This window comes from Panthera tigris, chromosome B3, assembly GCF_018350195.1.
Source record: "Panthera tigris isolate Pti1 chromosome B3, P.tigris_Pti1_mat1.1, whole genome shotgun sequence".
Taxonomy (NCBI): Eukaryota; Metazoa; Chordata; class Mammalia; order Carnivora; family Felidae; genus Panthera; species Panthera tigris.
Genome location: NC_056665.1, coordinates 41,779,582 through 41,806,136, shown reverse-complemented (window position 1 = coordinate 41,806,136; position 26,555 = coordinate 41,779,582). Strand labels below are relative to the sequence as shown.

Here is a 26,555-nt window from a genome sequence, read left to right as displayed (position 1 = left end):
CAGAAAAGACAGTATGCAGAAATGGCAGGCAGGGAATGGAGGGTGGAGGCAGCTATTGTGGCCCTGCCTCCTCTGTAAATCTACATGGCAAATGCATACACACTCCCTTGTCTGAATCACTTTGTACAAATCCCCGGGGAACAAAGCAAGAAAATGCATAGACCCTGGAGCGAACCCTAATTCTAATTCCAATTCTTCCATTTGACTTTATTTCTTTGAGCAACTTAGCCTCTCTTAGCCTCTGTTCTCTTACTTGTCAGGGAGATAATACCTACTGCTCAATGTACAAATGCATATCAAGTAGCCAGCACATAATAAAGTCCAATGATGGTGAGCTCTCCTCCCTCAGGGGGTGAGATGGCCCAGTGCTAGTAAGGTCTTCTCCCCGGGTGAATTCCATTTTCTAGTCCTCCAGTAGGATTCTCTCAAGCTAAAAAGCAAAACCAGCAAATGAAAACCTTAGAAGATGGAACTTGAGTAGCAGACTGCAACTATTTTTCTATAAAAAGTACAATTTTACACTCATTCATATAGAGTCTTCAATATATACTTGTTGAAAGCTCACCATGTGCCAGGCACTAGGGCTAAACCCAGATGAAATAGTCTCTGCTCTGAAGGAATTCACGGATCATTGGCAAATCCAAAAAGTTGGGTAAAAAAACAAATCCAAAGAGTTAGGTCAAATTGTACCACAGGGCTAAGTGCCGCGATGGAGGAATGTAGGGCAAGATGGAGGCAGGAAGGGAGCGACCCACACCCTCCAGGGCGGGGTTTGCTGGGTAAACCCCAGATGTTGATGAGAACTTTCCGGGAAGAAACAAAAGCTTGTGCAAAGGCCTGGAGGCAACCAGCAGCCTGTTCTCTGAGAACTCGAGATAAGAGCCCTGATGAGAAGTGGGAGGTGAGGGCGGTGGGAAAGTTGGGAGCATACTGTCTGCTGCAGATTACAAAGACCACTGTAGCCAGGTCAAGTAGAAAAGGAGTTCATTGAAACATATTGGGTGGGATGACCATATATTTTCTCACCCCATTTGAGAGGGAAAGGGCACTATTTTTAATTATGCCTGACGGCAGATGTACAGGAGACACGCACAGAGTTGTTAATATTAGGGCACTCCCCAAAGCTGGAAAATTGAGAGCAGTGCGCAGCCTGGAACACTGCCCAGGCCTGCAGTGGGGCGGCCCTGCCGCCCAGACAGGCACTGGACACTGGACAAGAATTCCTGTCACTGCCACCCAGGGAAGCACCCTTGATGGCATTACCAGCTTCCAAAAACGGGCACCTCTGATTGGTGGAGCCTACTTCACACACCTGCCACCAAGTGAAGCAAGACTGAGAAAATAAATTCCTGGGCCAATTACTTCACTTCCCTGTACCTCTATTTCCTCATGCAGGAAATGGCAAGGATAATAACACTAGCTGCCTTTAGAGTTGGCACGCTGCTAAAATGAAATATACGTCAAGAGCTTAGACCTGTGCCTGGCACAGAATAGCACTATGTAAGCATTTGCTATGATTGTCCTTATTCCCCAAGGAGGCAGAATTCAGAAGAGAGGAAATTCTCTCAAAGAAAGGAAAAGTGTTTTTGCAGGGGCCCAACCGAATGACACATATCCACTACACCTTGATTCAGTGCTGAAATTGTAACAGAATGTAACAGAATGTAACAGAAATGAATTATTCCACTCATTTATTTACTCAATAAAAATGGCAGTGTCCATGGGGCTGAGGGTACAAATAATGCCTTATCTTTCATTTGCATAAATCAAATCAAACATAGCAAACCCATCAAGGTTGGTAAAAAGCACTAGATGGATCTTGTTTGTGGGGGTGGGACTCCTTACACCACCTTAGTATTAAACAAGAGCCCCAGAAAGTTGTGGGATTGTGTTGCTGGACCCCTGTCTATGGTTGTTGTTGCTGTGGTGCTCTGCCAGGGGCGAGGAGTCCCCGGGTCTGTGGAGGCTATTGTAGGTGGGATTCTTCTCTGGACACTTAACCTTGTCAGCCTCCAACTTAGTCTGGGAGACCTTCGCTGAGCTCTGCAAAGCCATGGGTTTTGGAAGTTCCCGCTCAATGTACACAGGCAACCGTGCCTTCTGGGGGCAGGCTCTCTAAGGCTCCGCCAGCTGCATGGCCCAAACCCAGGGCCACACCGGCCACCATTCTTGCACCAACCACCATTCTCCCGTCAGCCCCCTGACTCCACAACTGCTCCTGGTGGTGAGTGTAGGCGTGAGGGACTGGAAGGAGGGGAGAGGGCGATGAAAGCAAGCAAGCCAAAGCCCCCCTTCAACCTCTGCCAGGAGCCTCCGTGCAAGAGGCAGCCTGCCCAGCTCCCGGAGAGAGGGTGTTGAACTGCACTTGGCAAAGGAAATAGTACCTAGAGCAACTGAATGTTCCCTTGAAATTACACTACTTTAATAGCTAGATGTGACTGAAAACGTTTGGGACCAGACAGGGATGTCACTAAAGTTCCTTTCTACCCAGTTGGAAAGGGATTTAGCCAAGCAAAGTAGATAGCTGGGAAAAAAACAAACCCTTCTCTGTTTATACTTTGGTGGGTTGAGATCTCTCAAACAACCAGTTACAGTTGTTAACTGCCCCCTGGGGGATAAGAAAAGCCCAGACCTTCAGGTTGCAGGGGCCTGGCTACCCTCTTGGCAGAGAAGGAAATGTCGTTCATTCCTTTGTGGTAAATCCAATTCTGAAAAGGAAAAAAAAAAAAGTTTCTCAATAGGTTATCCTACCACGTGACGACCCACAGGAGTCTGGACTTTCTCCTGTTGAGAAATAGCACTTTAGAGCATTTAAGTAGGGGATGTGCATGATTACATTTCAGTTTTGGCATATTCATCCTGGTTCACACTACATCTTGTATTTTTAAATAAGCTTTTTAAAATTTTGGGATAATTGTAGATTCACATGCAGTTCTAGGAAATGAGACTGATCTCGCATACCCTTTCCCAGTTTCCCCGTGGTAACATCTTGCAAAACTCTAGGGCAGTATCCCAACCAGGATACTGACAGTTGATGCAGTCAAGATAGAGAAAAGTTCCATCACCACAAGGATCTCGTATGTTGCCCCTTATAGGATCTCTATATAGATCCTCACCACAAGGATCTCTTATATTGCCCAACCCCCTCCTTAACCCCGGCAACACTAATCTGTTTTTTATTTCTGCAATTTTGTCAGTTTCAGAATGTTATATAAATAGAATCATACAGATACATATATATGTTTAGATACATACATATATATGTATGCAGATATATACGTATATGTACAGACATATACAGATACAGATATATAAGTATTATATATACTGTATTCTCACAATAAAGTAAGCTAGAGAAAAGAAAATGTTAAAATCATGAGAAAGGGGCACCTGGATGGCTCAGTCAGTTAAGCATCTTACTCTTGATTTCGGCTCAGGTCATGATTTCATGGTCCATGGATTTGAGCCCCGAGTCATGGGTTTGAGCTGTGCCGACAACACACAGCCCGCTTGGGATTCTCCCTCTCCCTCTCTGTCTGCCCCTCCCCCACTCATATGTGTGCACGCACTCTCTTTCTCTCTCTCAAAAGAAATAAACATTTAAAAAAGGAAATTATAAGGAAGAGAAAATGCATTTACAGTATTGAACTCTATCAAAACAAATCCACATATAAGTGGACCCATGCTATTCAAACCTGTGTTGTTTAAGGGTTTATTGTATATACTTTTAAACCTAAAAAACTTTCAAAAACATAGATGTGTACCCATCAAAAATACGTAATATTGTTTGTGTAGGTTTTAAAAATGTATACATGGTATTATTATATACAATTCGCTCGCTTCTCAGTTTTCTTTTTTCATTAAAAAAGGGGGGTTTATGGGGCGCCTGGGTGGCTCGGTCGGTTAAGCGTCTGACCTCGGCTCAGGTCATGATCTCGCGGTCAGTGAGTTCGAGCCCCGCGTCGGGCTCTGTGCTGACAGCTCAGAGCCTGGAGCCTGTTTCAGATTCTGTGTCTCCCTCTCTCTGTGACCCTCCCCCATTCATGCTCTGTCTCTCTCTGTCCCAAAAATAAATAAACGTTAAAAAAAAAATTAAAAAAAAAAAGGGGGGGGGTTGTTTTACATTTCTTATAGGCAACCTAGAGAGAGACCTAGCCCATTCCTTTCAATGAATACAGAGTATCCACGTGGTATGTATGTGCCACAACTTACCCATCCTTCACTGAAGGATATTTAGGTTGTTTTCCAATGTTTTGCTATTACTAAAAATGCTACAGTAAACACCCTTGCATTGTTTCTGTATGAGCGTGTGTGAAAGATTGCAAAAACGGGCCATCTTCTCTGTATCCATTGTAATTTTTCACCCTCCCTGAATCCACTGCAATATGACTTTGAGGCTCTGCCCATCAGCAGTTAACGTCTGTTTCTCCTCCCTTTGAATCTAGGATGACCGTGGGCTTATTTGGCTAAGAGAATGCAGCAGACAAGACAGCGTGCCAGTTCCAAGCCTAGGCCTCATGAGGCCTTGAATCCTTCTCCTTTTCTCTCTTGGGTCTTTATCCGCCACCACGTGAACAAGCTGAGGCCCACCTGTTGGTTGGAGAAAGAGAGACCACACTGAAGAGAGTTGAGCTGTCTTCTGAGGGCATCCTGTACCAACCAGACCCAGCTAACCCAGCACGAACTGCTGACAACGACTGAGGCCAGAGGAAATCAAAACTGCCTACCTGAGTCCAGACCACCTGCCAGTCTGAAGAACTGTGAGCCAAGTCATTGTTTTAACAGCGAAAGTTACCAGATACAATTGTGCAGGTATTTCTTTAGAGTGGTTTTCAAACTGTAGCATGTATCAGAATCAGCTGGTGGGCTTTTAAAATCACAGATAGCTGGGCACCCCTGTTGGAGTGTCTGATTTAGTAGGTCGATCTGGGTGAAACCTGAACATATGCGTTTCTAATGACTCGGGTCATGCTAATGGTGGTCCAAGTGCCATACTTTGAAAATCATAGCTCTAGAGTGTACAACCTAAAATGGTGTTGCTGGGTCATGAGTTACAAGCATTTTTTTAAACAGCTAATAGACACTCTCAAGCTGCCATCCAAAGTCAAGGTACCCTCAACTAAATTTTAAGGGATGAAAGAATAAACTACCGAAAGAACACATTAAAACCAGATAGTATGGTACCACAAGTGTAACAAAGGAAACAGCAGCATGAAAGAGGAAGTGCTCTGAAATTCTTGTGGTTGGAAGGTTGGGCAGGAAGCTGATTAACTAATAGTTATGACCCCTGATATCTACACACCAAAGCACAGCGTATGAGTGATGAAGTAATTTTGAAAGTCTCCCTAGAAAACAGATAGTATTGCTTATACTGCACTGAGATACGGTGGAATAGGACTTGTGGCAAGAAGCAGCTCTAGAAGAATATTCTTTCTTCCAAAGAATCAAAGCGGAGATAAGATCTTGAATGTCAGTGCTCAGCCTCATTTCTCACTTCTTTCCCCTTTGTTTTCCATGACGGCCGCCATGGCCACTTTTAATTTCTTGAACGAACCCTCCTCCCTCCTACCACAGGGTCTTTGCTGTTGCTGATCCCTCTACATGGGACACTTCCTCCTCTTTCTGTCCATGCTTGGACCAAGTTAATTCCCATTTATCCTTAAGATCTTAGATCTCATTTTGCCTCATTAGAAAAACCTTCCCTAATCTTCCAATACTAGATCAAATCTCACCATTATCACCTCTCAACACACTATGCACCCCTCCTTCACAGCTCTTGTTACAGTTGGAATTTTACATTTATCTGTGTGTTTATATGATTCATGAATATCTTACCCTCCTGCCTGTGATCTCTAGGGGGGCTAGGTATGTGTCTGTTTTGAGTAACCATTGTAACCTTAGCACCAACTTTGTCTGGTAAAGAGCAGATACCCATAAATATGTGTTGGATGATTAAGAGTAGGGTTCTGTAAAAGCCTTCAATGAACCTTAGATCAAACGTGCAATGGGAAACATTCTGAAGAGGAAAATAGGAGAGGAAACAGAAGTACTTTCAGGACATCACACACTAGCAGGTCACAAATAGCAATGACAGGCTGCCAGCCTTTTAAACAACCACATCAAAAGTACTGGCTACTAGATCTCTGATCTCCTGGAGAAAAGTTTCTATTGGTGGACTAGTGGGTTCTGTATGAGGTCCAGTCATATTCAATATTTGAACAAGATGGAAGGCTTGCCTATCTTGTTTGCAGATGATATGAAAGCCAAAAGGTTATTATAACATAGACAGCAACAGAATTTAGGTTAAAAATAATGCCAATGGAAATACTAAGCCAGGGGCACCTGGGTGGCTCAGTCGGTTAAGCATCCAACTTCAGCTCAGGTCATGATCTCATGGTTCATGGGTTCGAGCCCTGCGTCAGGCTCTGTGCTGACAGCTCAGAGCCTGGAGCCTGCTTCGGATTCTGTGTCTCCCTCTCTCTCTACCCCTCCCCTGCTTGCACTCTCTCTCACAAAAATAAACATTAAAAAATTACAACAACAACAAAAAGAAATACTAAACCAAAACAGGTAAGATAAAGGTTAATCAATCTTGCAAGTACATGCTAAAGAAGGGAAGCTAGGTTTGACTATATTGTTTATATAAAACAAAACAAAACAAAAAGACTTGATTGCTGACCACATATTCATTATGAACCAGTCTTGCAATTCAACTGGTGAAAATGCCAACTGTCCAGAAGAGGGAAGATGATGGGTTCACTTTACCGTGGACCCTTAAGCACAGTGTCTGCTAGTTCTTAGAACCGGTTTGGGGCCCGGAAACCTTAAGATATGAAGAACGATTAGAGCAGCTGGAGAAGGTTAGCCTGCAAAAGTAAACATTGAGGGAAAACAAAAACTGACCTCACATAAAGGCAGCCCACCAAATTCATACTTCCAACTTCAGAAAAGATGCTCTTTTTAAATCTCTCAAGATTTTTTATTTCCACAATTTCTGATAAATTCTTTTTAATATCTTTGTTGTTTCACTTATTCCTATTTTTTCATAATTCCTTACTTGTTTTGTGAATATTAGGCATTCACTTCTCTCTTCGAGGATTCTTCGGGAAAAAAACATACTTTGTCTTCTATCAACCTTTTTTTTTTTTTTTTTTTTAACCAGGGAATGGCTTCTTTTTTCTCTTTTCCTATAGATTGTCCTACTGCTTTCATTTGTTTGAGGTATTTCACTTTTTGATTATTGCCAGTGTTTCTTAGAAATATTTTCCTTCATATGTTTAGGAAATTTGGTTTGCCGGTTTATACTTAATGGAAATTTTCTTTCCTTCTTACTTTTCCTTCCTTTCCTTTTTCTCTATTCCTATCTTTCCCCTCCTCTTTCTGTCTTTACTTTTTAAAGTAAAAGTTTACTTTTCTTCTTTCTGGTTTCTGTGGCTCCCAGTCCAGAGCAAGCTAAAATATTGGCGTTCTGGGCTCTTGCCCCATGGTGATAGTAAAGACGTAGCCAACACTTCTGCCAGCTGTTTGGTCAGGTTGCCTCCTAGGTACTCAGCTCTCATGGAGAACATTTATTCTCTGTTACCTTCACAGAAGCTATACTATGGGTGGCCTCTACCTGCTTCTGAACTGCTGGAAGTCCACCAGGAACTTGCCTTTTGCTCTCTGCATGGCTCTGTGCTTCTATTCCATTTTTGATCCAAGGAGAAGTACAGAAGAGTACATAAAATATATGTACAAATTTAAAAAGAATACTAAAATGAGAGCTCATTGTGACCACCACTAGCTATGTCTTTTACCTTTTTGCCTTTGTATTTTTGTTCTCTTGTTGTCATGTGCTTGGAGTAGTGGGGCTTCCAGCAATACCATCTGATAGAATGCACCTGTCCATTCTAACTGCAGGTGGTGCTCTAGAGACCTCTGTGAGTTTCAGTGCCAAACCCCTGAGTCCTAGGATACCCTGATCTCTTGCTGGTAGTGGCTTTGTTAGCAGCCCCAGTGCTTTATAATTTTTTAGCCCCAGTGTCTCCCTAATAAATATATATATATTGAAAACTAAATATGCATAATTGTAAAATTGAAATGGATAAGTGTTTAATTATCTTTAAAATTAACATCGCCATTACTTGTTCAGCAATAATTATACACCTTTTACATGTAGCAATTAAAAAATGTTTTAATGTTTATTTATTTTTGAGAGGGAGAGAGACAGAGACAGAGAGAGTGTGAGCAGGGGAGGGGCAGAGAGAGAGCGGGACACAGAATCCGAAGCAGGCTCCAGGCTCTGAGCTGTCAGCACAGAGTCCCATGTGGGACTGGAACTCACAGAAGGCGAGATCGTGACTTGCGCCCAAGTCGGTGGCTTAACCGACTGAGCCACCGAGGCGCCCCTTTTTGTAGCAATTTGATGTTAGATTTCTTATTTCACAGTAATCTCTGATCATCTACAGATGTCAGAAATGATAGCTAATTGTAAGTTATTTCAAGTGCAAAAAAACGTTTAAATGTTTGCAGCAAAAAGAAAAATTGTTTTTAATATGGGCCTGCATATAACTTAACGCTTGATGTGGTGTAACGCTGGACCTCCAAAAGTAGATTTTAAAAAGGACTCAAGTAAATGGAAGGAGCTGAAATGAGGCATAAAGAAAGGACATGGCAAGAGAGAGAGTTGGGGGGTTGGGCGCGGTGGAAGGAGATGCCTGCAGAGTGGCTGCTGTGTACGTGGCGCTGGTCCAAGAGCTGAAAATCCAAAAGTAAAAGTCACAACTCTCCAAAGAGGTCATAGCCTGTCTGGTAAGCAATCAGATAAGTTCAATGAAAGCGTTAAGTATTATTAAGGAGGTGTGAGCACTGGGGGGTCAAAAAGGTGTGGCGAGTACTTCCGCTGGGATGGCAACTGGGAAGGCTTCCCTGAGGAGGTGACAGTTGATCTGAGGAGAGGCAGAGAAGAGAAAACCGGTGCGGGGAAAGAAGAAACATCAACAAAGAGACCAGGCAAGGAGATAAAGGGAAAAGAGGAAAGGCTCGATGCTATCGGCGCTCCCGAATCCGGCGTCGACTGCTAAGGTCTGCGCGCGGTCACCGCCTCCTCATTTCCATCCAGTCCCCTCCCCTCCCCGCGCCTCTGCCGCCCGCCCGGCCTGCGCGAGCTCCGAGGCTTCGGTCTCGTAGCGGACGCCATGTACCGGCTCCTGTCAGCCGTGACGGCCCGGGCCGCGACCCCCGGAGGCTGGGCCTGGGGCCGCGGGCGGCGCGCGGCCCACCACCGCGCTGGCCTGCCGCCCCTCGGCCCCGGCTGGGTCGGGGGGCTGGGGCTGGGGCTGGGGCTAGCGCTCGGGGTGAAGCTGGCGGGCGGGCTGAGGGGCGCCGCCCCCACGCAGTCCCCAGGGGCCCCCGACCCCGAGGCGTCGCCCCAGGCGGAGCCGCTGCCGCCGCAGGAGCAGCCCCTCGCTCCGTGGTCTGCACAGACCCCGATGCTGCCCCCTACCCGGCGCTTCGCCAGAGCCATCGACAGCAGCCGCGACCTGCTGCACCGGATCAAGGTGCGGAGACGGGGGCGTAGGCTGCCGAGAACCCGGCGCCCCGCCACCGGCGTCATCCCGGAATGGGGCGTCTTGGTGGTCATCTCCCGGGCCCGAGCGGACCCCACCCCAGGCGGTGGGATGCCTGCGGTCGGCTTCCGAGAAGGACTTCCCGTTCCCCGGCCGCCCGGCCACGGTCAGACGTTCTTGGGGGTTGCCCAAGTGGGGGCGGAGGTCACCTCGCCCGCCTCGGGGACCGCCCCTTCGCCCTCAGTGCAGACCAGGCACGCCCCTCACCGTTAGCGCCGGTCTTGGCCGAGCCGGGGTGGGCGGGGTCCGGGCGGAGGGGCGGGGTGAGGGCGGGGCCTCGGGAAGGCCCTAGAGGTGGGCGCTGGCGGGCGTGCGAGGTGTTTCCGCCTGTCTTTGAACTGTCTGTTCTTTCCCCTTCGCTCTTAGGATGAGGTGGGCGCCCCTGGCATAGTGGTTGGAGTCTCTGTAGATGGAAAAGAAGTCTGGTCAGAAGGTGGGCTCAGAAAAGTGTTATTTAGTGGTTTGTTTTGTGCCAGTTGGCGAATGAAGTTTTGATGTTTTACCGCGTGGAGTGAATCCCATGAAATGTTCAGTTTTCCTAAGACCATACGTGTTGTAGAGAAAACAATTCTAACGGAATAAAGAATGGGGCCTTCTGTAAACAGCAAAGTTTAAACGTGACTCTTGAAATCATAAAGACGGCTTGTGTCTAAGGACCAGATTTACCGTCCTGAAAGTTGTATATAGAACAATCTGTTACCTCCTGCATATTTGTAGATAACACTTAATGCTAGTTAAATTTTAGTTAACAATTTATTGAGCCCCCTGTTCTGTAAAATGCACTAAGAACTAGGGGTATGCATAATTCTCTTAGTGGGTTTTACAATCTGCTTTATTACTTTTGTTTTTCCAAACAAAAACTAGAGACTTTGGGAGAGAGATTTCTAATCATTTTATGATACTTTTATCAAAGCATATTTTATAATTTGATTTACTTACCCAATGCACACGAATTGGTCCAACTGGTCATTCCAGGTTTTTAAGAACCCTACTTTTAGGAAATGTGTCAGATATCATTTAAAGGAATGAGTACTTGTGGGGTGACTGGGTGGCTCAGTCAGTTAATTCCTATTTTGGCTCAGGTCATGATTTCTGGGTTGATGGGCTCTGTGCTGGCAGTGCAGAGGGATTCCCTCTCTCTTTCTCTCTCTCTCTGCCCCTCCCTTGCTTTCTATTTCTCTCTCTCAAAATAAATAAACATTTTTTAAAAAATAAAGGGCTGAGTGCTTTTTTAATGTTTATTTATTTTTGAGAGAGTGAGTTGGGAGGGGCAGAGAGAGAGAGAAAGAGAGAGAATCCCAAACAGGCTTCATGCTGTCAGTGCAGAGCCCAGTGCTGGGGCTTGAATTCAGGAACCGTGAGATCATGACCTGAGCTAACATCAAAAGTCCGACCCAATCCACTGAGCCACCCAGGTGCCCCCAAAGGAATGAATATTTTTAAGAGAAGTTGATGGGAACAATAAGGTTTTGAATTTAAAGAAAAATGATTCTTCTCCCAAGTATAATTATAGCCTAATCAGAATACTAATTTTATAAAAAATATAATAAATTATATAAATGTCAGCTTTATGGGTGGGGGCTTTATTTTTATGTAAATATTTTTCAGCATAATCTACATTTACAATTTAAAAACAATCATTGTATCCTTTTTGTTCTTTTCAGATTTCAGTTCTTATCGCTTAGATTTTCACACTTTCAGCCTCCAGAAGATAAAAACAAACTTAAAAATTTCTCTAGGACTTTTTTCTTCTGGTTTGCAGCTGAGGTAAACTGATGGTTACCTAGATTGGGTTTGCAGGACACCTTTTCACGTTTACTTTTTTTTTTAAGTTTATTTATTTTGAGAGAGACTGAGTGCAAGCAGGGGAGGGGCAGAGAGAGAGGGAGAATCTCAAGCAGGCTCTGGGCTGCTGGTGTAGGGAAAGTCAGGAAACTGTGAGATCATGACCTGAGCCAAAATCAAGAGTTGGTTGCTTAACCCACTGAGCCACCCAGGTGCCCCTCACGTTTACTTTTCCTGCGTGGTTATTTTAAGGAATTTAGTGGAAACTCAAGAATAAAAAATAAATATAATCTGAGAACAAAGATGTTTTCTTTAAAGAATATAGAATAACTTATGTGAAATGTGGAATAACTGAATTGTTGAGATAAACTAAGAATAATTAGGATCTGAAGCAGATAGAAAATTGCTATCGTGCACAGTGTGTAATTTTGGCTCAGTTAGAAGATTCTTAGCCTTACTGTTGGCAGTGTTACTGAGGTTCTCATCCCTTAAGTGTTGACTTTTTCATCAAAGTGTAATATCAGGGTGTCTGGGTGGTTCAGTTGGTTGAGCCTCCTACTTCGGCTCAGGTCATGATCTTGAGGTTCATGAGTTCAAGCCCTGAGTCAGGCTCTGTGCTGACAGCTCGGAGCCTGGAGTCTGCTTCAGATTCTGTGTCTCCCTCTCTCTGTTCCTCCCCCACTCGCAGTCTCTCTCTCAAAAAATAAATAAACGTTAAAAAAAATTTTTTTAAGTGGAATATCTTTTCCTTTAGATAAATACATGGGATGTTTTAAGGTAGTATTGCTTCAGTTTCTGAAGATTCTTTTGACCATGAAGCCTGTTAATAGTGACTTTTTGCTTTTCTTTTTCTAAAGGTTTAGGTTATGCTGATGTTGAGAACCGAGTACCCTGCAAGCCAGAGACTGTTATGAGAATTGCCAGTATCAGCAAAAGCCTCACCATGGTTGCTGTTGCCAAATTGTGGGAAGCTGGGAAACTGGATCTTGATATTCCAGTACAACATTATGTTCCTGAATTCCCAGAAAAAGAATACGAAGGTGAAAAGGTGATGAAACTCATAGTTCATTTTACTGACGGCATGTTAAATGGTTTAAAATGTTTCACAAGATTCTTCAGTTTGTTTTTAATGATTGTTAATGGATTAAAGTTTTTTTTTTTATCCAGATGATAAGTGATTGTGTATTTTTCTGAAACTTAAGGCTGAAGATGTGAACATGACATGTTTTTCCAGCAGCAGTTTAAAATGGAAAACAGTACTGAGGCATTATTCTAAGGCTACTAACTTCTTATTATACAGTTTAATATTATAATTGAATTTCCATGTTTTTACAATTAGGTTTCTGTCACAACAAGATTGTTGATCTCCCATTTAAGTGGAATTCGTCATTATGAAAAGGACATGAAAAAGGTGAAAGAAGAGAAAGCTTACAAAGCCTCGAAGATGATGAAAGGGACAGTGGAATCTGACCACGAAAAAGAGTTCAAAGAAAAAGGAGGCAAAAGTAATGAAAAGAGTGACTTTGCTAAAGCTAAGATAGAGCAAGATAATGATGCCAAAGGCCGGAATTTAAAACCTGGCAAGAAAAAGAATGATTTTGAACAAGGCGAATTATATTTGAAAGAAAAGTTTGAAAATTCAATTGAATCACTAAGATTATTTAAAAATGACCCTTTGTTCTTTAAACCTGGTGAGTGTTAATTCCTTCTCTTAACAAAGTCATCATTATTGAAGTATTAATTTTCAGACAATCTAAGATGATCTCACCCCGAGAGCACTGGATGTGGTTGATGATTGCGGCATGGGTTTCGCTGTTAGACAAGTGTGGGCCTTTTTGTCTGTAGTTCTTGACACAGCCTACCCTCCAGGTAGCAAGTTGTTTAGATTTAGCCTTATCAGTCATTTAGTGGATTTTCTGTATCAAGAGATTTTTGAAAAATTAGGGAGAAATGTTATAACGTTCTCCAAATAAAATCTGGACCAAAGAGGGCATGATAAAATATTGCCAATATGTCAGTGTTCAGTGTCTAATTTAGTGTTTAAATTGCTCCACTTATTTTCTGCTTTCCCTCCTTAGAGAAAATAGTTTTCATCAACTTAATTTTATTTCCCAAAAAGCTGACTACAAAAAATGTTTGTAAACATATTTTTTGGTATGATGCCTACCAAAACCACTTAATATCTTTGAATTTACCATAAGCTTATGTACTTCTATTCCATTTCTATTTTAAAAGTTGTTTTCTACCATGAAGACATATTATATAGGTATAATTAACAAGGACAAAGGAATAGAATTCTGGATTTTGTCTTAAAAAATCAGGTTACAATTATTAGCACAGATCATACAATCTGTGTTTCCAGAATCCCAAATGATATAAAGGTATGTATTTGAAATGTATCTGTATTTGAATATATATTTGTATTTTAATGTATATTTGAAACAAAGTCTTTCTACCTACATATACTTTATTAAAATAAGAAAGTACACAACTAATTCATGCCTTAAACAATGAGTATTAGATATACTAAGAACAAGACCGTTAACTCAAGAAACCAAATTTGCTTTTCTTCCCCTTCCTGTTTTGTTACCAGTTTGAAGGATTTTAATTTAATTTTGAGGAAGGATAAGTTTGCTTATTCATTATCGCAGAAGGAGTAGATTCATGTGAAATTTTAAGTATTCTGATCTTCATTGAATCATGGAGTAAGCAGGGCCATTGCAAAGGTGACAAAATTTATTAACATATCAAATATCCCAGTTGTAAAGGTATGCCAGTTTTCAGTAGGAACCGTTTTATGATTGTAAATAATAATGAAGCATTTTCTTTTCTTCCCTCCCCCTTGCAATGATGTCTCAAGGTAGTCAGTTTTTGTATTCAACTTTTGGCTATACCCTACTGGCAGCCATAGTAGAAAGAGCTTCAGGATATAAATATTTGGACTATATGCAGAAAATATTCCATGACTTGGATATGCTGACAACTGTGCAGGAAGAAAATGAGCCAGTGATTTACAATAGAGCAAGGTAAATGATACCGTCTGGTGCGTCTAGCTGTATCACATCTTAACACTGTGTTGTCCATTAAAAGTCAAACTTTCCTTGTCTCCGTTCCAAAATCACATGTGCCACATTTTAGAGCTTTTCCGCATGTCTGTTTTTCCATCTATAAAGTAAGAGAAATTGAATGTATTTGCAAAGTACCCCAAGTTCCTCAGATGAAAGACAGCAATAATAATTTCAACTCATTATTAATTGAACCAAAATTGCACCTATCATGGGCATCTATAATATGCTCTTCCATCATCTCTTTTCTTATGTTGTAGCTAATACTTTACCTTTTATTATTTTTTAATGGTTTTTCAATTTTGAAATGATTTAATACTTAATAGAAAAGTCACAAGATGAAGTACAAAGAATTCCCATATACCTTTCACCTGGATTCCCCAAATGTTGTCTTTTTACCACATTTGCTTTATTCATTCTTTTTTTCTCAACCATTTGGAAATAAGTTGCAGACATGGTGCCCCTTTACCCGTAAATACTTAAATATATATTTTCTAAAAATAAGGACATTCAGGAAATGAATATCAACACAATACTTCTATCAGATCTACAGACCTTATTCAAATTTTGCCAGTTCTTCCAGTAATGTCCTTTATAGCAAAAGAAAGGGAAAAAAAATTATTTTCTGGTTCAGGATCTAGTCCAGGTACATACATTACATTTAGTTGTCATGTCTCTCAGAAGTCCCATGAGGTCAGTCCATCCCATTGTTGGTGATGGTGACTTAATTGCTTTTTGAGGTGGCACTGATAGGTTTGTCCCCTCTAGAAGTTTGAGTCATTTAATTGAAATGTATCAAGCTAAAATTTTATCATAATTTTTACTAGTGATTTGTAAAAGGGGTATTGGGAGAGAATTTTTGAGACTAATGACTATGATGAGTTGTATGGTTGTGTTTTCTTTTGCATTTCACTCATTACTATTTGGTTTGTTAGAGAGGTAACACATTTAACAAAGCAACTGTTACTTTTATTTTGTATATGTTTCTTAGTTCATGCTTTGCAAATGGCCTAATGGTACTTTCATAGTGGATTATTTTAGCTTTATCTTCTTATCCCTTTATTGGTTTTGTTCAGTCTTCTGTTATAGTTAGTCAAATTGCCATTTTAAAATTACCAGTTTATTTAAAAGGATTAAATGTACATTGCAAATCAGCCTAAAAGAGGCTTTTTTGGATCTAAAAGAAATTAGGTCAGCAGCAAACAATGAATTTTAATTTTAAAATGGCCTATGGCTCTCAACCTCTTCAAACAAGTAGTGTTTATTATTTTTAGATCCCACGTTACATTCTCCTGGAAAGCATAAGAAAATGCCGGAGTTTGTCAATTGAATCTAAAATGATTCTCTAGTAAAGATGCCATAGATGCATGACCTTATTTTGTTTTAGATCCAGGCATTTGATAAGGCTTATACTTATATGTAAGGGGGAGAGAACATTACGTGTAATCGCTGAGCTTCTTTTCTAAACCGAAAATGAAGACTCTATGAAGGTACAGACTGCAGGGCACTTACTTGCTGTTCGTGTCTTGCACGAAAATCAAAATATGGCATATGATGCTGAGTTAATTTCAGCTTATCTCCCATTCTTAAAAAAAGAAAGAAAAGAAAAGGCCATGGGTTTCCATTTCTTTTGTTAAAGGCTCCTGTCAGCTCTGATTTGTTAGATTTTGATAGTACCCAGTGGAACTAAAGGGATAGTTGATTCATTTTAGTTCTAGTAAATGGGCTGCTGAAACAGGGCACTAGAAGAAGGGAATATTGTTACCTATGAAAATGGTCTGTCTGTTTGCTTTGCTTTTGTTTTACTTACTACAGTATCTATTTGGGCCTCTAAAACTCAACTCTGATTCTTTTTTTGGTAATAATTATTTTAAAAGAGCTTGAAAGCACTAGCTTTTTAAGTGAGTTCAGGGAGTATAAGGAAATTTCAGAGATACGGTTTTTTAAAGACAAAAAAATCTTAAAGTAAAACTTAGTAAATGTGTATGTTTCTATTTGTTTATGTTAAACAAGTTCACTGCTTTGTTAGTCTCCTGACTCCTTGATCATAATCATAAATTTAAGCATATTTATATTATCATAACAGGCTTGTTAGAGTTATTATAACCCAAGAGTAAATACGTATCATCTTTATCACTTCTCTGTGTGTATATCTGTGTGTTTAAAATAATACCTCCCAGTGTCTGTCACCTGTTTAGGGTATTTCCCTGGAATCCCATCCCAAAATACTACTTATATTTCTTTGGCCACAATTTTAGCAACAGGCCACACTTAGCTGTAAGAGATGCAGAGAAATTAGTTTTTAGCTGGATACATTGATGTCTTGAATAAAACTGGGATTTTCTTAAATGGAAGATGAGGAACATTGACTTAGTATACACAAATAGATATATTAATTCTGTATAACAAGTATATTCTGTATAGGCAAGTAAACTAAATAACCCTTTAAGCAAATACCCATGGGGGGAGTGGACTGAATATTCTTGTACTGAAAGACACTCAGTTTATTGATAGGGGAATCCCTAGTCAGTGCATTAGCTTATTTTCATTTTATTTTTTTAAAGAATATTAAAAAAATTTTTTAATGTTTATTTATTTTTGAGGGAGAGAGAGAGACAAACAGAATCTGAAACAGGCTTCGGGCTCTGAGCTGTCAGCACAGAGCCCTACATGGGGCTTGAATTCACAGACTGCGAGATCATGACCTGAGCCAAAATTAGATGCTTAACCCACTGAGCCACCCAGGTGCTCCGCCCTTTTTTTTTTTTTTAAGATTTTTATTTTCATTAGTTTATTTTTAGACTCTGCTCATATTTTCTGAGTTTGGCATAATAGTTGGCAACAAAAATCGCTTTTATAATTGGATGGGACCGAAAGCTAATACAATGGATGCTTTCCAAAGTGTTTGCTATAGTTTGACAGTGTAGATATGGTCTGTACCTCCAGTTATTATCTTTGTGATTATTGCTTATTAGCTTTGTTTCCTACAGTATCTTCCATAATTAAGCATTGTTACTTAGGTAGCTCTTTTCTGTGCCATTAGCTGATAGGCTCTCAAGTAATAGGTTCAATCCAAATGTTAATGCTAAATGTCAAAGTGTGGGATTGGTTTTTATAATATGCATTGTAAATTTTGTGGGTTTTTAAACTTCTCATAACAATATAACATGAACTGGTGCATATTGATCTCTAAAGGGATTTAAGAAGCATTGTAAAAATAAAAATATTTTCAATTTCTAAGTTGATATAGATTTCTATAGTTATATAATGCTGTTGTGCAGAATCTAGAGATTCTTAAATAAGTAGGAAGAGGCTGTTTGTCATCTGGCATTATTCCATCAGTTACTCAGTTACAAAGATGTCTCAGTAACTTACTCAAGAACTTGTGTCTATATTCCATTCTTTTTAGAGCAGAAATTCCTTAAGAATTTGAAATGGTAAACATATCTTTTAGCTGAACAAAATTATTTTCACCAAAAGTAATTAACTTGTTCTCTGTGAAAAGGAATCAAGAGATTAAAGCCTAGAATTTGTTTATTTAAAGTTTGGAATTCTTGATTGGAGTCTGAAATTCTCCATATTTTTATATTTTAAAAGAGGAATGCCTGAGGAGTACTAATTTCCAGCTTTGATATAAGCAGTTTGGAATGCTTTACTTTTAAAAGAAAGTTACTCACAGCTGATTATCAGCCAAAATATACTGGTGGTTCTCCCCTAGTTTACAAATTTGGAGTTCACTGTAAAACATACATTACCCAATGAGAAAATGTATTTCTATTATGTGGTTTCATTTCGATTTCACTGGCTGGAATTAGAAGTGTAATCAGAGTTCAGGAAGAAAGTAAGGAGGCCCTAAAATATGGGAGAAGCCATAGGAATGAAGGAAGGGAAAAGGGTAAGTCACAAAGCAGAAGTTGAATCATAGAATTTAGCATCTTGATGGATGTGAGAGTTGAGGGCAAGAGAGTCAACCAGGGTTTTAATGGAGATGAGAAATATGAGAAGAAGTTTTGGAAGAGATTAATTTAATTTTGGACATGTTCATTATGAGAAACGAGAAGACCAAACACATATCAAGTCATTGGTTCTCAAGAGAGCATATTAAGATTCTCTGTAGGCTCCCCCCCCCCACCCCCGCCCATCTTCAAAGCACTTACCTTTGGCCACCCCTGCTTCTCCCAGTGTTATGCCTCAGACTTTTAGGGGACATATAAGACTCTTGAAGGAAGGAAGAAAGGAGTGATTTTTCAAATTATATATGCCCACATTCCCTCCAAAGTTATGAATTTTGAGGGAAGGGTACAATTTTGAGAGCGGGGAGGCCCACAGGTGATTCTGATAAACAACTTTCCTGCCTTTCCCCAAAACCAGATTTGAGAATTATTAATGCTAGTAGAAAATCTGATTGTAATTTGGAACAGGGGCTGTGGAACTGATGGAGATTTATAGTTATCTCTGTAGAAGAGAAGACTTGGGAAAGCGGGGCCACAGTGATTGAAGGAGATGTAGGAGATGTAGGGAATCGGGATTGAGATCTAGAAGCGGAGAGCAGACTGGCCCAAGGGGGAGTCTGGAGGAAAATCTGGTTAACAGTGCTGCAGGGGCAAATAGGATACAGCCTGGATGAGGGAATTAGGAGAGCTTTGAAAACCTACAAGAGAACTGTTGAGTGACTAAAGACCAGAAGCCAGGTTTTAAGGAGTTGAATGACTAGAGAGGGTGAGTGCGTGGAAACAGAAGGTATGGGCTGCTCTGTGTAGTTGGGAAGTAAATGAGAAGAGAGAAAGGACTGACAACTGGAAGCTGTAACGAGGATAAAAAGATAAAAGGCTTCCCCCCCCCCTTAGGATACAGAAAACCAGAGCATTTTGTGAACTAAAGTGAAGGAGTCAAGGCTCCTAGCGTGACATAGAAAGTTCTTTGTGACCTGTCCCCTGGCCCATGTCTTGTCTTCCAGCATCACCTTCTGCCACTTATCCCCTCAAACTATCTGCCTCGGCCAAAAGAACGACTTTGCTCCCCAGCCTGGCCTCTGTAATCGGCCATTTCAACAAGGCTCACTCTCACTAGTGCTCAGGAGTCCTCACATCCATCTTGCTAATCACCCCACAACCTGTTTCTCAGAGTGTGGTCCAGGATCCAGCAATATTGGCATCACCTGAGAGCTTGTTAGAATTGCAGAATGTTACCCCCTCCCCAGACCCACTGAAGAATCTGCATTTTAACAAAATCCCCAGGTGATTCATATAGTGCTTTGAAATTTATCCAGCAAGACTGTTAGCACCTTGAAAGCAGCCGGTGTATGGTTTAACCTGTCTCTCCAGTGCCTTCCAAGGTGTCTCCATTAAATATTTGGCCAACAAGTGATGTTTTCATGTATTGAAAACTTTTTTTTTAATGTTTATTTACTTTTTTTTGAGAGAGAGAGAGACAGAGACAGAGGCATGAGAGAGGGAGGGGCAAAGAGAGGGAGACACAGAATCCGAAGCAGGCTCCTGGCATTGAGCTGTCTGAACACAGCCCGACACAGGGCTTGAAGTCATGAATGGTGAGATCATGACCTGAGCTGAAGTCAGACACTTAACCGACTGAGCCACTCTATATTGAACACGTTTAATGAGCACTCAGTGGATGGCAAATACTGTTCTAGATAGGGGAATCATCAAGGAGCAAGATAGGTAAGGTTCCTGCTTTTATGGGAAAAAGACAAACAGGCTAAGAATTTCAGATACTGATAGGAAGAAAATAAAAGAGAACATGGGATAAAGAGTAACATGGAGAGAGGTAGGGGATCTATTTGAAATACATTGGTTTTAGACATGACTGATAAGGAAGGCTAAATTGCCTTGTTGCAAATACAGAAATAAGTCTGGCACAAAAGAAGCAACGGAAGATGTTCTAAGTGATGAGATCAAAGAAGGAGGGACAAAATCATATTGGATGGTGAGTCTCAATGCCATTAGACCCTCTGCCCCTTAATTTCACAAATATTTTATAATACTTCTTTTAATATCCTGAAAGGAAAGTTGTAGATCATATAACATATACTCACTACTCTAAAATAAAAGAAGAGGGGCACTTGGGTGGCTCAGTCAGTTGAGCATCCGACTTCAGCTCAGGTCATCATCTCACGATTTGTGAGCTCGAGCCCCATGCCAGGCTCTGTGCTGACAGCTCAGAGCCTGGAGCCTGCTTCAGATTCTGTGTCACCCTCTCCCTCTGCCCCTCCTCTGCTCGCACTCAGTCACCCTCTCTCCCAAAATAAATAAACATTAAATAAAGAAGAAATAAGAGAAATGTAATTTATAATACATAGTAGATATTTCAATATGTTTGTTTACTCAGAACATTGGAAGACATAATAAAGTCAGATGCAACTTAATACATAAAAGCATCGTAAATGTAACAACTGTAAATGCAGACCACCACAGGTATATTGTATTGGTGCTTCAACTCATGCCTTTGTTGGCCGCCTCTGGCTAAAGGTTTGAGCAAAATAAAGTGCAGTCTTTCTTCAGTTTTCACAGTAGTTACTTTCAAGAAAAAGGCATCGTAGAATAAAAACATGCAAAAAGTACTTTGTGTTTATGTACCAAATGGAGAGGTTTGAGGCTCAGCCCACTATAAATAGATTTTTTACTTCCATGAGTGTCTGGTGGGATAGTGGAAGTTCTTACACGGTATGGGGGAATACCACTTTGTGGGACTTTTCCATACATCATAAGAAGTTTAGGACGCTTGAGCCTTTATCCACTAAATGTCAGAGCCCTCTAATAATTGTGCCACCTAAACAAATGCCTCCAAAAATGTCCCTTAAGGACTTAGTTCTGCCTCTGTTGAGGACCATCAATTGTGTTGTAGTCCATCATAAGAAACTTGGGTTTTGTCCTCAAAGTGGTAACCATTGGAAGTTTTCAAATGGATGGAAGAAGGGGGAGGGAGACACAGTCTCAGGCTTCTGCGTGGAGAATAGACTGCAAGGAGATAAAATGATCTCGGAAGTAGAACTGGTGGAACAAGGGTGTAGAGGCAAAAAGGCAGTCAGAGATGCAGGTAGTAGAATTAGTCTTAAAAATAATAGGACATTTTCATAAGTGACCGGAAAGGAGACAATAACGCGTGATAATGTAAATGCACTTTAAGATAAAAATGGCAGTTTGAGGCCATCTAAAGCACCTAGAGTAGGCTGGAATTTTCTCAGTAAAACAAAGGATATAGTTGTCTGCTCACTGGCCAGGGGTGGATGACCAAGGGTGGAAGAGATTGGAAGTAGCTCTTGTGAAGAACATACCAGATAATAACCAGGAAAAGAAGGAGATTTGGTAACAGCAGTGACAACCCTTAGCAAGAGTATGACTTGAGACCAGTCAGCTTTGTTGTGTGAGTATCTGCAGCCTTTCTTGGCAGATAAGGATCCAAAGAAAGGGGTGCCTAAATTTATTCAGTATTGGCAGATTGGTGAGTGAGGAACCCAAAGGTGCTAGTAAGACCACAGCTGAAACAGTAGTTCAGGCTAAAACAGAAAGTCAGGTGAGATCAAGAGGAACTCCAAGACCTGGGGAGATGGGGAAGAGTCGAGGGGGAATAGATGGGAGTCCAGGGGGAATAGTCACAATGAGGGCAAGAGAGCAGGTTCAGTTGGAGAGTTTGGCAGGACTGGAAATCACAGTCCCAGGAAGAAATTCCCAAGTTCGAGACCCTGCCGATAAAGCAGCTGAAAGTAATGGTGAGCTTGAGTCTGACAGTGTTAGGAATAGCCAAGGTGGGAAGAAGATGAAGGTCATCACAGATGGACAGCACACTGCAAACCTGAGAGCACATTTTGTTACGCATCTTGAAAGAACGGATTCTCCTGAACCACGTTTCATTTTATGTCTAATTATTGTGTGATTTCATTCCATTTACCTAATATGGATGGTGCAGTCTCCTCCTATTAGAGTAGAAAGCTCATGAGGTCAGGCACTTGGTCTCTTTTGTTTAACGTTTCATTCCAGCATCTAAGCAGCGCCACATGCATAGTAAGTGCTCCACCAGTAATTGTTGAGTGTGTGAGTAAATGAAAGCTAACGTTTGTTAGGTAGCTACCAGAAATGTGCAAAGGGATTCAGGCACGCATTCCTAACTCAGCAAAGCAGGTATTTTTGTCACCACTTCACAGATTAGGATGCTGAAGCAGAGAGGCAACAGACAGCCTGGGTTTGAATCCAACTCTGCCCCTTACAAGCTTTGTGACCTGGGACCAGTTAATTTATACCGTCTGTGCCTCAGTTTTCTATCTGTAAAATAGAAATTATAGTGGTACCTACCTCCAACTGTCATTAGTTCATACTTACATAGTTCTTAGAACAATGCCTGGCACAAAATAAGAGCTGTGTAAGTGTTAGTCAAATAAAATAAGCATATTTTACTAGCTAGGAAGGGTGAGTTGGGATTCAAACAGCTTTGCAAACTCCACTTTCTCTCACTACACCAAGAAAGTACCATGTGACATCGCTACACATAGTATTCCCATGGCATTTTTAACCAGGAGATGTAGTCTCCTTACAAATATTAATTTTATTCTTAAATATCCGGATGTATACACTTGTAGTTATAAAAGTTACATGTGGCACATGATTCATTGCCCCCAAGGACTGGGAATATCTACCAAACAAGAAGTGTTTTTGCATATGCACAGCGTAAATGTATCATGTATAACAATCAGTACATTTTTACCAGTATTAAAAGTATAATACACTCAGAATGGGCAAGCCATGCCAATAGGGGGGAAAAAACACACATTCTATGCTTTGATTACTCAATTATTTATGTTTTTATTAGAATCTGAATCATACTGAAAATCAGTGGTTTCTGAGAATGATCGCTCCATGAAAACACATTCTGTCTCATGTACATATTTTCCTATTCATTTTCATATGTAAAGTCAGTAGTAGACTATTAAATTTTTAATGACCATTCTTATTTCATTTTAGATTTTACGTTTACAATAAAAAGAGACGTCTTGTCAACACACCTTACGTGGATAACTCCTATAAATGGGCTGGTGGTGGATTTCTGTCTACAGTGGGTGACCTTCTGAAATTTGGGAATGCAATGCTGTATGGTTACCAAGTCGGGCTGTTTAAGAACTCACATGAAAATCTTTTACCTGGATATCTCAAACCAGAAACGATGGTTATGATTTGGACACCAGTCCCTAACACAGAGATGTCTTGGGATAAAGAGGGTAAATATGCGATGGCATGGGGTGTCGTGGAAAAGAAGCAAACATATGGTTCTTGTAGGAAGCAACGGCATTATGCCTCACATACTGGAGGTGCAGTGGGTGCCAGCAGTGTCCTGCTGGTCCTTCCTGAAGAACTGGATGCGGAAGCTATAAATAACAAGGTTCCCCCAAGAGGAATAGTTGTTTCTATCATATGTAACATGCAATCGGTTGGCCTCAACAACACTGCTTTAAAGATTGCTCTGGAATTTGATAAGGACAGATCTGACATATCTTAACATCACAGGTATAAAATGAGCTGTTTTATTCTTGTTGTTGTCTTTGGAAACATGAATCCCAAAATACATGAGGTTTTTTAAAAATAGATTTGTAATAGAGTATAATTGAATGCAGAGAATTATGTACCTCTAATTGCTTACTTTTGTAATTGTCTTTTATTGTAGGATTAGTTCTTTATACTCAGGGAAGTAACTATTATTTTTACTTTTTGAAAAAAGTGTTAATTCTTGAATAAAATATTCTGATAAAAAATATATTTTTGAACGTGTAATATAAAGCAAATGTCATTCTACAGGAAAGTTCAAATACTGTTATTTTAATATGACAGCAGAAACAAGTTTATGAGAAACTGTATATTATCTATTGCAGTTTAAAAGAACAAAAAATTAACTCATGGTTTCTGAGGCTTAAGAATTCAGTAGCCTGGCTGGGTGAGTCTGGCACCAGTCTCTAATGAGGTTGCAGACAAGATGTAGTCATCTCAAGGCTTCTCCTGAGCTGGAGGAAATTCTTCTAAAATGGCTTACTCGCTTGACTGGTGGTTAGAGGTCTCAGTTTCTCACCATGTGGGCCTCTCCGTAGGACTGCCTAAGTATCTTAGTCTCATGTTAATTGGCTTTTCCCAGAGCAAGTGATTCGAGGGACATTGAGAGAGAGGGACAGAGAAAGAGGGAGGGAAAGAGGGAGAGCCATAAGCCAGGCAGAAGTCAGTGTCTTTTATAGCCTAGCCTCAGAAATCATCTACCATCACAGATGCTATATTCTCTAGATCACACAGACCAGCCATGATACAATCTTGGAGGGATTACACAAGGTATGAATATTAGGAAGTGGATGGAGATCATGGGGGGTCATCTACCACAGTCTGACCTCTGCTCTAAAAATCATAAGATTTTTTATGTTCTCAGCATAACAACCAACTGAGAAAAAGGCACTGATGTCTTCATACTTCTCTCATTTTGAAAAAGGCAATTCCTGTGAGCAATGAATCAGATCCTGCTTGATGCTGTGGTCCTATCCGTTCCAGCTCTAACTGTTCAGCAACTTCCTGTAAACCACCTTTGAGATTTTTGCAGCTCTTCATGAGGTACTTCACATCATATATGACAGGAAAAAATAATCAAAGGATCTCCAAGAAGTCAAGTTCTTCAGGCAAGTTAGAGTTGGTCAGGATTTTCATTAAATAGCCAAGGTCATAACCACTATGAAATGATAACCATTTGACCCCTTCACAGAGGACCACTCCCGATGTCATAAGAAGTTCTGCAAAGTACTGGGTCTCAATTCCTTCCTCCTCATGTTTCTTAAACTGGATGCCAGATGTTGTTAGTAGCTCTATAGAGTCCTGGGCATACATGTCCTCCGTCAAATTAAATTTAAAATTAAACTGCCAAGTTGAAGTTCCCTGGAGGGTATTCTCCTTGCTCATTCACAAATGTCAGTCCTAGCTGAATTATCTTTAACAAGTCTACATTAATGTCCTTTCTACATACAAAATACGCTTACCTCCTCCCAAGTTTTCCAGAAATTTCTTTCCATTATAGTATCCGCTCATAGCCCAGTATCTATCGTGTAAATCCGGTCTAGGTATGGATAAGGTTCCTTGGGGGTAGTTCCTGAAGTATAGTTCCTCTGTATCTGAGATCTGTGAACTAAAGACAAGTTATTTGCTCCCCACATGTGGAACATGCAATGGCACAACATATGTACAGTTATTGCTATAGACCCTCCTCTTCAGAAAGTGGGGAAACGGAAGACATACATGAGTTCTAGCAATTCTGAAATCCAACCAGACGCAGGTTGGCAGCTCCTTGATTAGTACTCAAGGCCTGGGGATAATTCTTTGTTCTTGGCTATATTCTCCAGGCCGCTGGTTCCGCCCACTGAGTTATAATTTGTTCATGAAAGGTAGCATGTGTTGGTAGCTGAGTGGCTTTCTCAGCCTGCTTTCTGCTCATATAAGTTTGAGGCCCAAAGGCCTCTTTTGTGCTCTGTCCTTTCAGTCTAAGTAGTGTTCCTGCCAATATAATTTGTTTCAACCTGGCAAGTTTCCTACAAATCTCACAGGGAGGTGGGGTGGGGGGCAGGTTCATGTTAGTAAACATTAGAAACACTTGTTTCTAATAAACCCTGTTGTTTATATAGCCCTCTGAGGCACCATCTTGGTTCTTCCAGCAGTGAAAGGATTTTATAGTCAGGACCTCAGCTTCATCTTTAAACCATGTTTTCCAGGAAGTGCCCTAAATTTTATCTTTGCCTTGAAGCCATTTCTTAATTTCAGCTTCATTTGCCATCTGGAGAGTCTGGGAATTTTCCAAACCATCCATTATTGATTCTTTTTATCAAGTAGTCCTTCCTTTAGCTTATGTCTCTCGTGCCTTTGGTATAAGCAGCAGGAAGAAGCCAGGAGGCACATTGAACACTGGACATCTCAGCTGGATTCCCCCGTTTACTGGGCACATTTTCTACTTTCTGTGTTCCTGCAGGCCAAAAGTGTTTCTGCCACTGCAAAATTAGAATTCCTTTCCTCCGATTTCCAATAAGATTTTCCTTACTGTCCTTTAAGGCCACAGCTTCAGCCTCAAAGGCCAT

At 40.9% G+C, this 26,555-nt stretch overlaps 1 protein-coding gene, 1 long non-coding RNA gene and 1 pseudogene across 3 annotated transcripts; 1 reads left to right on the top strand and 2 right to left on the bottom strand.

The window, feature by feature from the left end:
* Positions 1-9,794, bottom strand: LOC122239455. Its single transcript, XR_006218587.1, has 3 exons — positions 9,485-9,794; positions 2,633-2,708; positions 1-430 (listed from the first exon to the last, which is right to left on the bottom strand). It is a non-coding gene; the product is annotated as an uncharacterized LOC122239455 (long non-coding RNA).
* LACTB (lactamase beta) lies at positions 9,001-25,354 on the top strand. Of its 2 annotated transcripts, XM_042988706.1 has the most exons (7): positions 9,038-9,539; positions 9,975-10,041; positions 12,251-12,441; positions 12,733-13,084; positions 14,254-14,419; positions 23,431-23,970; positions 24,932-25,354. In XM_042988706.1, exons 1-6 carry the CDS (start codon positions 9,177-9,179, stop codon positions 23,960-23,962), a joined length of 1,671 nt encoding a protein of 556 aa, XP_042844640.1. In that variant the 5' UTR covers positions 9,038-9,176; the 3' UTR covers positions 23,963-23,970; positions 24,932-25,354. The 2 variants fall into 2 exon arrangements, with proteins under 2 accessions (XP_042844641.1, XP_042844640.1); XM_042988707.1 differs by lacking the exons at positions 23,431-23,970; positions 24,932-25,354 and having other exon boundaries at positions 9,001-9,539; positions 14,258-14,398.
* LOC102958546 lies at positions 24,570-26,555 on the bottom strand (annotated as a pseudogene).